General features: G+C 36.8%; 1 protein-coding gene across 2 annotated transcripts in view; it reads left to right on the forward strand.

The window, feature by feature from the left end:
* The window catches only part of ANKRD13C (ankyrin repeat domain 13C), a 100,916-nt gene that overhangs the window by 77,799 nt on the left and 9,300 nt on the right, over positions 1 to 13,817 (forward strand). For both annotated transcript variants that reach the window (XM_003127927.6, XM_084964743.1), the window contains 3 exons: positions 3,971 to 4,050; positions 5,655 to 5,753; positions 9,574 to 9,674. In XM_003127927.6, coding sequence (XP_003127975.1) covers positions 3,971 to 4,050; positions 5,655 to 5,753; positions 9,574 to 9,674 — 280 coding nt within the window. The remainder of the gene's footprint in view (positions 1 to 3,970; positions 4,051 to 5,654; positions 5,754 to 9,573; positions 9,675 to 13,817) is intronic.

The following is a 13,817-nucleotide window of genomic DNA, read 5'->3' on the forward strand; positions in this document are numbered from 1 at the left end:
AAAAATGGCTAGTAAGTCTTTAAGAAGTCATGTGTCTGGGAACTGGAAGGGAAGCTCCTTTACAACAAAGAACAGGAGAATATTTATTGAATAGATAACTAGTATTCTCTAATGTCTCATTGTTAGATATGTACATGATGCTTCAGTTACCACATAAACACTAGTAACTCTCACCTAATATATACCTTCACTTCCGACCTTACTCCTGATCACCAGGTCTGTAGTGCTGTTGCCTATCTCCACTTGGATAAACATAGCTATCTAAGATATAGTATGTTTAAATCTAGTTAAATTTTTTTCCTTCTTCCTGTCTTCTCTGCCTTGAGTAGCAGCACCATTTTCTGCTACCATTACCCAAGCCAGAAGCCTGAAATTTGTCCTTGGACTTCTTGGCTTTCCTTACCTTTGCATGTGATTGATCACAAAAATCCTAAAGATCTTTTAAATCTATTTCTCATCCTCCAGTTTGAAATGGCCACCTTTATTATTTCCCATTTGAATTACTGAGATAGCTTCTTAATTTATGCATTGTTATCAGAATGATCTGTCTGAAATAGGTTGAACTATGTAAAGCCTATGCTCAGTAACTAAAATGTAGAGTATTTACTATGTGTAGGGCATTGCTTTAAGTATATTGTGCCCAACAAGCCATTTTTATCCTTGCAGTGGCCCTGTAAGGTTATATAGTTGACTAAACTGAGACAAAGGAAGTTGAAAAATTTGTCCGAAGTCAGCTAGTAATTGGTAAAGACAGGATTTGATCAGTCTGGCTCCAACGTTTTTTCTTTTTTTTTCTTTTTAGGTCCGCACTTGCTGTATATGGAAGTTCCCAGGCTAGGGGTCAAATCAGAGCTAAGGTGCCAGCCACAGCCATAGCCATAGCAACACAGGATCCGAGCCATGTCTGCAAATTACACCACAGCTCACGGCAATGCTAGAACCATAACCTACTGTGCGAGGCCAGGGATCGAACCTGCAACCTCATGGTTCCTAGTCGGATTCGTTTCCGCTGCGCCACAATGGGAACTCCCAGTATTTGTTTTAAAAACTACATTATATTGCTCACAATATTTGTCTATTGCTTTCTGTGTAAAATACAATCTACTTAGTGCACAAACCTTTTCGAACTACTTTTCTCTTCTGTGTCTTGCCCGCCTACCCTCGTGTCTAGCTATATTCCCTTCATGTATGCTACGTATACCAACTGAACACACCACACTTGTAGTTCCCTAATACAGCATACCTTTCCTCACCATTGTGCTCTCCTCAGTCTCCCTTAACCAGTTGTTTTGTTCTCTTTCTTTTAGACTTCTCCATTAGGAAACATCATTGCTGGCACATCTTTTTGGCCACCACAGTCTGGGTCAGAGAAACTCTTCTCTGTGCTTATATGCCATCCTTCTGATCCCCCTACCATGGCACCCAACTCCCTGGATTATAATTATCTACTTTCTTTGTGTTTCTTTGTAAGCTTCTCAGCAGCCTGTCATCTTTCATTTTGCCTGATGCGCAAAAGCTGTTAGTTTCCTTTCTTCCTGTATTCTTTTGCTGCTACTCAGAGATCATCGATGGTTTCTAACCAACAAAATTTATGGCCTTTTTTTTCCAGGCTTCTTTTTCTATAATGTCTTTCTTTGTATTGTGATATTTAAACATACACATTCTTCTTCTCATATTATCTTCTATCATGTTCTATCACCAGAGATTGGATATAATTCCTTGTGGTATACAGTAGGACCTCATTGCATATCCATTCTAAATGTAACAGCTTGCATCTACTAACCCCAAACTCCCTGTCCATCCCTCTCCCTCCTCATTCCCCTTGGCAACCATTAGTCTGTTCTTTATGTCTGTGAGTCTTTTTCTGTTCTGTAGGTGGGTTCATTATGCCATATTTTACATTTCCTGTATAAGTGATATATAGTTATTTGTGTTTCTCTTTCTGACTTACTTTACTTAGTATGAGAATCTCTAGTTGCATCCATGTTGCTGCGAACGGCATTATTTCATTCTTTATGACTGAGTGGTATTCTATTGTGTATAGGTACCACATCTTCCTAATCCATTCATCTGTTGATGGATATTTAGATTGTTTCCAAATCTTGGCTATTGTGAATAGTGCTGTTTATGAACTCATACAACTCAACACCAAAAAAACAAACAACTCAATTGAAAAATGGGCAGAAGACATCAATAGACATTTCTCCAAAGAAGACATATGGATGGCTGGCAGGCACATGAAAAAAATGTGCAGCATCACTAATTATTAGAGAAATGCAAATCAAAGCTACAATGAGTTATCACCTCACACTGGTCAGAATGGCCATCGTTAATAAGTCTACAAATAACAAATGCTGGAGAGGGTGTGGAGAAAAGGGTACCCTTCTACACCATTGGTGGGAATGTAAATTGGTATAACCACTATGGATAAGAGAATGGAGCTTCCTCAGAAAACTTGATACCACATGATCCAGCAGTCCCACTCCTGGGCATATATTGAGCCAATTCACTTTTGTGTTTTCAGCATCTTTGATATTAACAAACTTAATATGCTGCCTATTAACATCTTAAACTCATTATGTCCCAAACTGTACTTCTCTGAATGGGACCTTCTCCCAGTGATACTATTTTATATCTTATTTATATCAGTCTTTCATTTATTGCCCTTTTGCTCTACAGTTTGTCTTGTTAGCTTTTTTTTTTTTTTTTTTGTCTTTTGTCTTTTTGTCTTTTGTTGTTGTTGTTGTTGCTATTTCTTGGGCCGCTCCCGAGGCATATGGAGGTTCCCAGGCTAGGGGTCCAATCGGAGCTGTAGCCACTGGCCTACGCCAGAGCCACAGCAACGCTGGATCCGAGCCACGTCTGCAACCTGCACCACAGCTCACGGCAACGCCGGATCGTTAACCCACTGAGCAAGGGCAGGGACCGAACCCACAACCTCATGGTTCCTAGTCGGATTCGTTAACCACTGCGCCACGACGGGAACTCCAGCTTTTTGTTTTGACTTCTAATGCCACTCCCTTAGTTCTTTATTGCCAGTTCATCCTGTAGTGATCCAGATTCTTAGTTAATGAAGAAAAGGTGTAAGTTTTAAAATCTGACTTGACCTTTACCAGTGTTGATGGTCTCCCTTTTGAATATCCCTCCTTAGTTCAAATCAGTCTAGTGGGTTTTTTGTTTGTTTGTTTGTTTGTTTTTTTGTCTTTTTGCCATTTCTTGGGCCACTCTCCCGTGGCATATGGAGGTTCCCAGGCTAGGGGTCAAATCAGAGCTGCAGCCGCTGGCCTATGCCATAGCCACAGCAACGTGGGATCTGAGCCTCATCTGCAACCTACACCACAGCTCATGGCAACGCCGGATCCTTAACCTGCTGAGCAAGGCCAGGGATTGAACCTGCAAACTCATGGTTCCTAGTTGGATTCATTAAACACTGAGCCACGACAGGAACTCCTCAGTCTAGTGTTTTTGCAATTCTCCCTGTCCAAAATATTCTTTAGTTCTCTTTTCTGAACTCCTATACTACTCAGTTTTTTAAAAACTCATTTGGTCTTTAATCATTTAATATTTTGTATTCCTGATTAACTATCCATGTTTATATGTGTTTTTTCGTTCCAACTCTGAATTGTAAACTCCTTGAAATCAGGGTTAGTTTTATACTTCTTTTTAGTTCCCATGTTCACCTAGCATAAAACCAGGGACATTTAAGGTGATTAAAATATTGAACGAATGGATTTTATTTTTTTTGAGATTAAAAAATGATAGTAAATGTTACTGATGGGGCTTAAATCACCATGGAACTATCTCAGAAGTAACCTCTTGAAGAATTGTATTGAAGAGATTAAGTAGATTGTAGTTTATTGTATGTTTCAATTTATATTTTAAAAAATATTTTTTTTTCCCCATCCTCTTGGTCTCTGTCTCTTTTTTTTTTCTTCTTGCTCCTCCCTCTTTCTTTCTTATTTTTTGGCAGCCGAGTCGAAGACAGTCCCTTACCCCGCCTCCACAGAACACTATTACATGGGAAGAATATATATCTGCTGAAAATGGAAAGTAAGTATTGTTCTGTTTATGATTTAAAATTTACTTTATTTTATTTATTTTTGCCCATGCTTGTGGCATTTGGAAGTTCCTGGGCCAGGGAAGCTAAACCACAGCAGCTACCCAAGCCATTGCAGTGACAACACTAGATCCTAAACCTGCTGAGCCACAAGGGAACTCCTACTCTTTGCTTTTTAGAAAAAAAGCAATTGTAAAAACATTCATATGTAAATATTTAGGTGTAAAATTTATTTTACAGAGAATTATTAATAGAGTTTTGTCTGAAGCAGATCTTTTACTTCTTAAAATATGGGTGGAACATGATGAGGGAGAAGTAGCCCCACTTACATTCTCTCTTTGAATAAGTTGTAGATCCTTCTTTTTACATTACTCTTGCCAGTTTATATACAACAAAAAAACCTACAGAACACTCTTCTAGGGAAATATGAGGAACGTCCCAATGTAGTTGCTTATCTGAGTTTTTCATTATAGGATGAGCTCTATATTCTGTTATTATCCTGAGTCTTTAGCAAGGTGTTCAAGGCCATTCACTGTTTATCTACGTTTTTACCTTTCCAAGCTCATCTCCTGTCATCATTCCTTTGTTTCAGCCTATGCCAGATTACTTCTTACTATCCTTACACAAGATGTTTGCTTAATGTTGTATTGCTAATACTTAGTAGAGTACCTAGCATGTAGCTTGTATCTAGTTAATGTTTATTGAATAAAAAAGTGATGAATGAATAGTTTATTTTGAATGAATAAATAAATCAAAAGTTTTTTTTCTTGCCATTCACGTCAAAGAAAGTACAGTCCTTTATAGAAAATATTCTTTTGGTGGAGAATAAAATGTTACCCACCTTCATGCTTAGGAAGAAGTTATCTTTTTCTTTTGATGTTGAAAGGTTAATTGTTATACTTTTATAACTTCTCTAAAATGGTTACATCTTATTCTAAAATGAATATAAAATTCTTTATTCTTTACATCATTTTTTGATCAGTGCTGAGAAATATTGACAATGAAAGAGTTTGAAATTGAATAAGTGATTTTAAAGATATACAATGTGATATATTTTTTTTTCCCTTTTTAGGGTGGCACCCACAGCGTATGGAGGTTCCCAGGCTAGGAGTCAAATTGGAGTTACAGCTGCCGGCCTATACTACAGTCACAGCAATGCAGGATCCAAGTGCGTCTGTGACCTACACCACAGCTCATGGCAACACCGGGTCCTTAACCCACTGAGCAAAGCCAGGGATCGAACCTGTGCCCTCATAGTTGTTAGTCAGATTCGTTAACTGCTGAGCCATGACGGGAACTCCTACAATGTAATTTTTAAAGTTTATTTTTTTCTAGTGACTTGCTTTGTTTCTAAAAATAGTGATTTTTCAGTGTTCAGGGTTTTGATAATTTTTTATGAACTTTTACACTTTGCTATTTTTCTTGCAACCCTTGTCTCATTTATTATACATGTCTCATTTCCTTTTAGCATAATTTTATTTCTATGCTCAGAGTAAGAAAAAATATTAATGAATATCATTGGAGGATGACAGATCTTCTTAGGAAGTGGATAGCATATGGAAAAAGTTTCCTAATTTTTATTTTCTTCTTATTTTAGAGCTCCTCATCTGGGTAGAGAACTGGTGTGCAAAGAAAGTAAGAAAACTTTTAAAGCCACAATAGCTATGAGCCAGGAATTTCCCTTGGGAATTGAATCGTAAGTTTATTACTAATACAAGTTATGAAAGAAGCTATTAAATTCTAATGGCTCTAATAATATTTCTGTCTGAATGGTGCATTTGAAACCTTTGAACTGTAAAAGCAAATAGCCATTGCTCTTTCTAGAAGTTTTCTGACTCACAAAATATTAACATTTTAATCATTTTTCCAGATAAATTTTTGAAGTTTTTTTAAATATCATAAAAATAATACATGAATACATGTTTACTGTGAAAAAAATCTAACAGAAGTTTATTGAATAAAAATGGCAATTTTCTTTCACCTCACTAATCAGTTAACAGGTAAATAACTGGTGTATTTTTTATCTAGATTTTTCTCTGTGTTTTTGCACAGAGAGAGGCGTTCCTGTCTTGGCTCAGTGGTAACAAACCTGACCAGTATCCATGAGGATGTGGGTTCGATACTTGGCCCCACTCTGTGGGTTAAGGATCCGGTGTTACCTTGAGCTGTGGTATAGGTTGCAGATATAGCTCGGATCTGACTGGCATGGCTATGGCTATGGTGTAGGCTGGCAGCTGCAGCTCCGATTTGACCCCTAGCCTGGGAACCTCCATATGCCACAGGTGTAGCCCTAAAAAAAAAAAAATGGGGGAATAGTCTACATTTTGTTCTGTTCCTTTTTTTTTTTTTCTTTTAAAGGTGTATCTTGGAGTTCTTACAATAATTACATTATCTATCTTTTTCTTCTTTCCTTGGTATTTTGTAGCATTGATGTACTGTTACTTATTTTATCATCTCCCCAACTGATAAACATTTAATTATTTGTAGTTTGTCACCATTATAAACAATACTCCAGTGACCATCTTGAATATATCCTTTTAAACATGTATACATAAGATGCTCATTAAAAAAAAAAAATCAATTTGGAGGGATGGGTGGAATGGGAGGTGGTTAGTTAGAGCCAATTCTGAACTGTTAACTTCATGCTTCTCACTAAAGTAGGAAAAGAATTGAAGCTCTAGGCTTTCCTTCCTAGATCCTTCTACGTCCAGTCTGGCCTAATACAATAAGAAAAATTCTCATGGAAGAGAGCAGGACCCTTATTTTTCTACAGATTCTGTTCACATTACATACTCTCCAAGAGCCAAGCTTTAGAAGAGTTGACAGAATTCAGTATACAGTCCTTAAGCTATTGATTGTAGAGGGAAATAGATAAACAGTTCTCAGAAGATGTGGGAAGGGAGTTAGCCATACATACAAATCTATGTGCCTAATTTATCATATCTTGGTCCCAAATGACTCCAAGATATGACTTTATATATATATATATGTATGTATATATATATATATATATATATATGTATATGTATGTATATATTGTATTTATATATTATATTTTACATATATTCTAATGAAGACAAAAACTGGCAAATTATAAGATGCTGTCAATTTTAGGAGTTATCACAATTTCAGAGGATGTTAGTATGTTAAAAAAAATGAGTATCTTAGAATTTATGAAATGTGGAAATTGTAACCATTCCTTTGAAAAAAGTAAAATAAGGAACAAAGAATGTAAAAGTCAAAGAACTCAGTCAAAGAACAGAAGAAGATTCTTTGTAAATACTATAGAAAACCATAAAAAGAACGTGAAATTGGTAAACTAGATCACTCTGAGATGTTAATACAAGAGAATGGAACGGAAATTGTAAAGCTAAGGAAATAAGCACTAAATAGCAGTGACATGAAACAAATACATTAGAAACAACAATGAACAGAATAGATGTAGCCAAAAATTAAATTTTGATAGCTTATAGTGAATCTTTTTTTTTTTTTTTTTTTTTTTGTCTTTTGCCTTTTCTAGGGCCGCTCCCACGGCACATGGAGGTTCCCAGGCTAGGGGTCTAATGGGAGCGGTAGCTGCCAGCCTAGGCCAGAGGCACAGCAATGTGGGATCCGAGCTGCGTCTGTGACCTACACCACAGCTCACGGCAACGCTGGATCCTTAACCCACTGAGCAAGGCCAGGGATCGAACCCTCAACCTCATGGTTCCTAGTTGGATTCGTTAACCACTGCGCCGCAATGGGAACTCAAGCTTATAGTGAATCTGATGAAAGAAAAAATTGATAGGGAAAATAACAGTGATTATCTTTATTAAATTATTGGGTTTCAGTTGTTAATAGGGAACTCTAAAGGCATTCAGGCAGAAAAGGGGTAAAATGTAAGCCTGGCCTTACATTTTTTTCACATTATGACATTTCGTTTTTTTTTAAATGATGTTATTTTGATCAATATCTTTGTTAATCAGGCTGGGTTATAGTGACCTTTGCATATTTCCAGAATTTTTTTTTTTTTTAATTTTTAGGGCCACATCTGTGGCATATGGAGGCTCCCAGGCTAGGGATTGAATTGGAGCTGTAGCCGCTAGCCTATGCCACACTCACAGCAATGCCGGATCCCAGCTGCATCTGTGATCTACACCGAAGCTCATGGCAATGCTGGATCCTTAACCCACTGAGCGAGGCCAGAGATCGAACCTGTGTCCTCGTTGATTCTAGTCAGATTGTTTCAGTTGAGCCACGATGGGAAATCCATCAGGACATTCTGAGGCAAAGAAGGTGTGATCTGATAATATATCTAGATAAAACGTCCCTTACATATCAGTTGAAAAGGACACAGAAGAATTCAGTAAATATAGCAGACAAGAGTCCTTTTTGAAAGAAAAATAGTTAATTCTTGAAAATGAGATTCATCCAACCAAAAGAAGAAAGGAGAAATTATAGTATAATGACTAGTGTAATACTGAATGCTAGGAAATCTTGAGAAATTGTAGTTGAGGGAAAGAGTATAAACTGAATTGTTTTTTTTTTTTTTTTCTTTTTCTTTTTTAGGTCCGCACCCACAGCTCCTGGAAATTCCCAGGCAAGGAGTCAAATTGGAGCTGTTGCTGCCTGCCTACGCCCCAGCCAAAGCAACCCCAGATCCAAGCCACCTCTGCAACCTACACCACAGCTCATGGCAACACTGGATCCTGCACCCACTGAGTGAGGCCAGGGATCAAACCCAGATCCTCATGGATCCTAGTCAGATTTGTTAACCACTGAGCCACGAAGGGAACCCCAGCAACTGAAATTTTATGCCACTCAGATTTCCCTTCATTTTGCAAACATTCATTTATCAGATCTATAAGAAATTGAGGAATACTAAGCACATAAGTGCCTTTCATACTCAAAAAATTGCCAGTGAAATTCAGGCATCTAAACAGTGAGACTAAAGAACTCAGGAATATGTAGACTTCAGGAAAAATACCATTGTAAGGCTTGAATCTACTGAAATATAGATCTAAAATCAAACAATTGGCAGTTCCTGTTATGGCTCAGCGGTTAATGAACCCAACTATCATCCATGAGGACATGGGTTTGATCCCTGGCCTTGCTCAGCGGGTTAAGGATCCAGCATTGCCATGAGCTGTGGTGTAGGTCATAGGTTGCACACATGGCTCGGATCCTACATTGCTGTGGCTCTGGCATAGGCTGGAAGCTATAGCTCTGATTGGACTCCTAGCCTGAGAACCTCCATATGCTGCAGGAGCAGCCCCAAAACGACAAAAAAAAAAAAAAAAAAAAAAAAAAAAATCAAACAACTGTGGAAATTACTGTTGTACAATAAACTTTTGAAGTTATAACTTTGCCACAGTAAAAAGAATAATAAAAAAAATCAGGCCGTAGAAGGTGTCATTTCCTCATAGTTAATATTTGAAAGTCAATAATATTGTGTAAGTGTGAAGCATGTAGTTTTAAAATAGCATAAGAGACAATGAAATCAATTTAAAAATTATTTTTCTCCTTCCCTTTTTCAGATTATTGAATGTTTTGGAAGTCATAGCTCCCTTCAAGCACTTTAATAAGCTTAGAGAATTTGTTCAGATGAAACTTCCTCCAGGCTTTCCTGTAAAACTAGGTAAGAGAAAAATGTACATGTAAGTTCAGTGTCTATTAGAAATATGGAGCTGTTTATTAACATTTAATAAGAAATATGCGTTGAAGGAAAATGGATTTCATGGTTTTTATTTTTATACAGTTTTTATATAATAGCATGCATTGATATTCATATTTTGTCAAATATATAAAGTACCTTATGAAAATTCTAATTCTACTTGGTTTAAATCAAATATATGCGATATACAAATATTTCATTCAAGAGGGTGTGGGTGAACTTAGGATGCTCTCTAATAATGTTTTCATGTGAAATAGGAAGATTGGATTTTAGCCCAAATTTTCAGCAGACTCTGAGTTTCTAAATAACGGGGATGTTTCTGGAATCAGCAGTCATTATTCTGGTTTAAAGTCATACTTACTACATTTTATTTTTCAGTCTTTTTTAATTAAAAAAATTTTTATTTTATGTTTTTTTTTTACTTATTTTTTAGTCTTAAGTGTTTAAACTTAATTTCATTTTAAACAATAATCTTTCAAGACAGTAAACTCTTATTTTTGTACATATTTATCTTTCTAACTGTATCAGAAAATTGGGAACAAGACACTGTTTTAAAGGTCTTTTAGAAGTTAGGCGTGGCTCAGCAGTTAACGAACCTGACTAGTATCCATGAGAACGTGGTTTTGATCCCTGGCCTTGCTCAGTGGGTTAAGGATCTGGTGTTGCAGCGAGCTATGGTGTAGGTTGCAGATGTGGCTTGGACCCCACGTTGCTGTGGCTCTGGCGTAGGCCGGCGGCTACAGCTCCAATTAGACCCCTAGCCTGGGAACCTCCATATGCCATGGGTGTAGCCCTAAAAGAAAATGACCAAAAAAAAAAAAAAAAAAGAAAAAAGTTGAGGCTTAGATATAGCATTAATTTAAGGATGGCCTTCAATACCATACATCAATCCAACCACGAAATATTTAATCAGTGCTTGCTGTTTACTAGACTCTTTTTTAGGGATGAGGGACAACAAAAATCTCTGTCCTTTTGGTGTTTACATTCTGGGTGAGGTGCAGGGGTATTAGATAGTAAATATAACCTTTATATGTAATTCCTCAGATATATCTTTTGCTTGTTACACTCAATATTACTGAAACTGCGTCTCAGAATAATTAGGCCAAAATGCTTTTGTTGCTAAAAATTAAACCCAATCTTCTCAACTTTCCAAATGTTGGAAAACATTTTGTGGATTAAAATGGATTTTAAAACATGTTCTCAATATGTCATTCTAGATTATCTTTGAGATGAAAAAGCACTGGGAACCCAATGTCTACTTAAATAAACTAGTAATAAGATTCTAGGCAGAAATGGTTAGAAAACTACAGCAAACAAGAGCTGAGTGTTTGGACTCTGAATAGTGATCTTCACAGGAGCATATCCTCAGAGGCTTAAAATCCCACTGCAGTTATGTGTAGACAGAAAATAGTTCAAGCATTGACTCTCTTCTATGTACTGTGTTTAAGAGACACAGTGATAAACTAGAATAAAGGGCAGAGATTAAATATAAGAAATTACTACAGTATCCACATTTTAAGAATTTCTTTATAAGTAAAAAATTTTAAATTATTATTATTATTGTTTTGTCTGCATCTACAGCATTCAGAAGTTCCTAGGCCAGGGATGGAACCTGAACCATAGCAGTGACAATGCTGAATCCCCAACCACTAGGCCATCACAGAACTCTAATATCACATTTTTAAAGTCCCACATCCAAATCAAACCTGACAAAACAATGCAGAAGAAATACTTTGAGTATATGGAAAGGAAAAAAAGTCTACAAGAGTTTTTTTACACATATCTTTTGATGTAGAGCATATGCTTAACAAGGGATTTGTAGTTTTTTGCTTGTATACTTATTGGGGGTTTGCTTACCAATCTGTCTTGTTTCTTCATCCTCCTTTTGAAGTGACCCTATAAAACTCGAGTCCTAGGTCAGTTTAATCTTCCATCATTTCTGTTTCTATATTTAGGGTAGAAGTTACAATTGAGGGGAAAAATTTAGAAATTGTTAATACAATTACTTGTTTTCAAAATCAGCCACAGCTTAAATGCTGATTATGAATCATCTTTTCTCTGATTTGCTATTTCTCTCATTGTGCTTTCAAAGGCTAAATTTAAGCCTCTTTCACCCATCACCACCTCACCACCCCAACCACTCCTTCCTCCCACAGTCTAGGCAGATGATTTTTGTTTCCTTGGTTACAAAGAAAGGCCATCAGAAAGGAGACCTCCCTCATTACTCCCACCCCTTATACACATGTATTTGCCCCAAGTCTTATCTTTTCCTCTAATTTTCCTATCTCAGTGAAAGTGGTGACACTTTTTTTAGCTTGAATAATCTATTTGTACTGTGGATCTATTTTTCTCCTCACTTCATTAAAACATTTACTCTATCATTCTCCCCATATTTGTCCTTTACCTTCCAACTCCTTCTGTACCACCTTTTTCCTCTTAGCTATTAGGCTTTGTTCAGGTCTTTCTCCTTTTAAAATTGAATAAACCTAATAAAATAATCCTTTTAGGTCCACCCTATCCAACACTTGCCTTTAATCTTTTAATATTCAAGCTGCTTGAAAATTTACTTTTCGCTCTTCATTTTTTCTGTTTACCTAATATTATATTATAAATGGGGGAAGATGATGATAAAGGGAGGCAAAGTTTTTCTACTTCACTTGAATTATTAAAATGACACCAGGAATCTGTGATAAGTTAGTTATATATGATATATACCTAAAGCAACTGCTAAAGAAGGTGTACAAAGAGATATACTCAAAAACACTATAAATAGGGAGTTCCTGTTATGGCTCAGCAGGTAACAATCCCACTAGTTTCCATGAGGATGCAGGTTTAATCCCTGGCCTGGGTTTGATCCCTGGCCTTGCTCAGTGGGTTAAGAATCTGGCATTGCCTTGAGCTGTGGTGTAGGTTGCAGACACAGCTTGAATCCTGCCTTACTGTGGCAGTGGTTTAGGCCAGCGGTTGCAGCTCTGATTTGACCCCTAGCCTGGGAACTTCATATGCCACGGGTGCAGCCCTAAAATGACAAAAGGCAAAAAAAAAAAAAAAAGATGAAATTCTAAAAAGTAGTCTTGTAACCTACAGGAAGGCAAGAAAAATAAAAGGAGAGACAACAAACAAAAAATGAAACAGTGGACTTAGGTCTTAGTATATAAATAATTTCATTAAATGTAAACAGTCTAAGTAGACCATTTAGAAGATATAGAAAAATGGCTTAAAAAAAAAAAAAACATGACCCAACTATATGCTATCTTTAAGAAACTCACTTCTCGGAGTTCCTGTCGTGGCGCAGCTGTTAATGAATCCGACTAGGAACCATGAGGTTGTGGGTTCGATCCCTGCCCCTGCTCAGTGGGTTAAGGATCCGGCGTTGCCGTGAGCTGTGGTGTAGGTTGCAGACTCGGCTTGGATCCCGTGTTGCTGTGGCTCTGGCATAGGCCAGCGGCTACAGCTCCGATTAGACCAATAGCCTGAGAATCTCCATATGCCACGGGAGTGGCCCAAAGAAATAGCAAAAAGACAAAAGAAAAAAAGAAAAGAAACTTGCTTCAAATATGGTATTGGCACGTTGAAAGTGAAAAGATAGAAAAAGATATATCATGTAAACATTAATGAAAGGATTACAGGACTAGCCATATTAATACTAGATACAGTAGATTTCAGAGCAAAGAAAATTATTGGGGGGGAGGACATATATAATGATATAGGAGTCAACCCATGAAGAAGAATAGCAATCTTAAATATAAACACCAAAAAACAGAGCTACAAGATAGGTGAAGCAAAAACTGAATGAAAAGAAAAATAGATTTTCATTTATAACTGGAGTCTTCTGCACCCTTTTCACAACAGTCAAGAAACAACTAGAAAGAAAATCAGTAAGGATACTATAGATAGCTCTAGAACACTATAAACCAAGGTACCTAATTGGCATTTATAGTTTACCCAACATCAGAATACACATTTTTTTTCAAAGTACTCATGGAACATATAGCAAGATAGGCCATATTTTGGGCCATAGAACAAACCTCAATAATTGAAAAAAAGAGTTGAAAACCAGTCACAGTAGAATCAAAGTAGAAATTAATGTAATAGAAAGATAACAGG

Source organism: Sus scrofa, chromosome 6 (assembly GCF_054392235.1).
Source record: "Sus scrofa isolate SSC_HxYL_T2T_F1_AM1 chromosome 6, Sscrofa_HxYL_maternal_Yorkshire_Landrace_v2.0, whole genome shotgun sequence".
Taxonomy (NCBI): Eukaryota; Metazoa; Chordata; class Mammalia; order Artiodactyla; family Suidae; genus Sus; species Sus scrofa.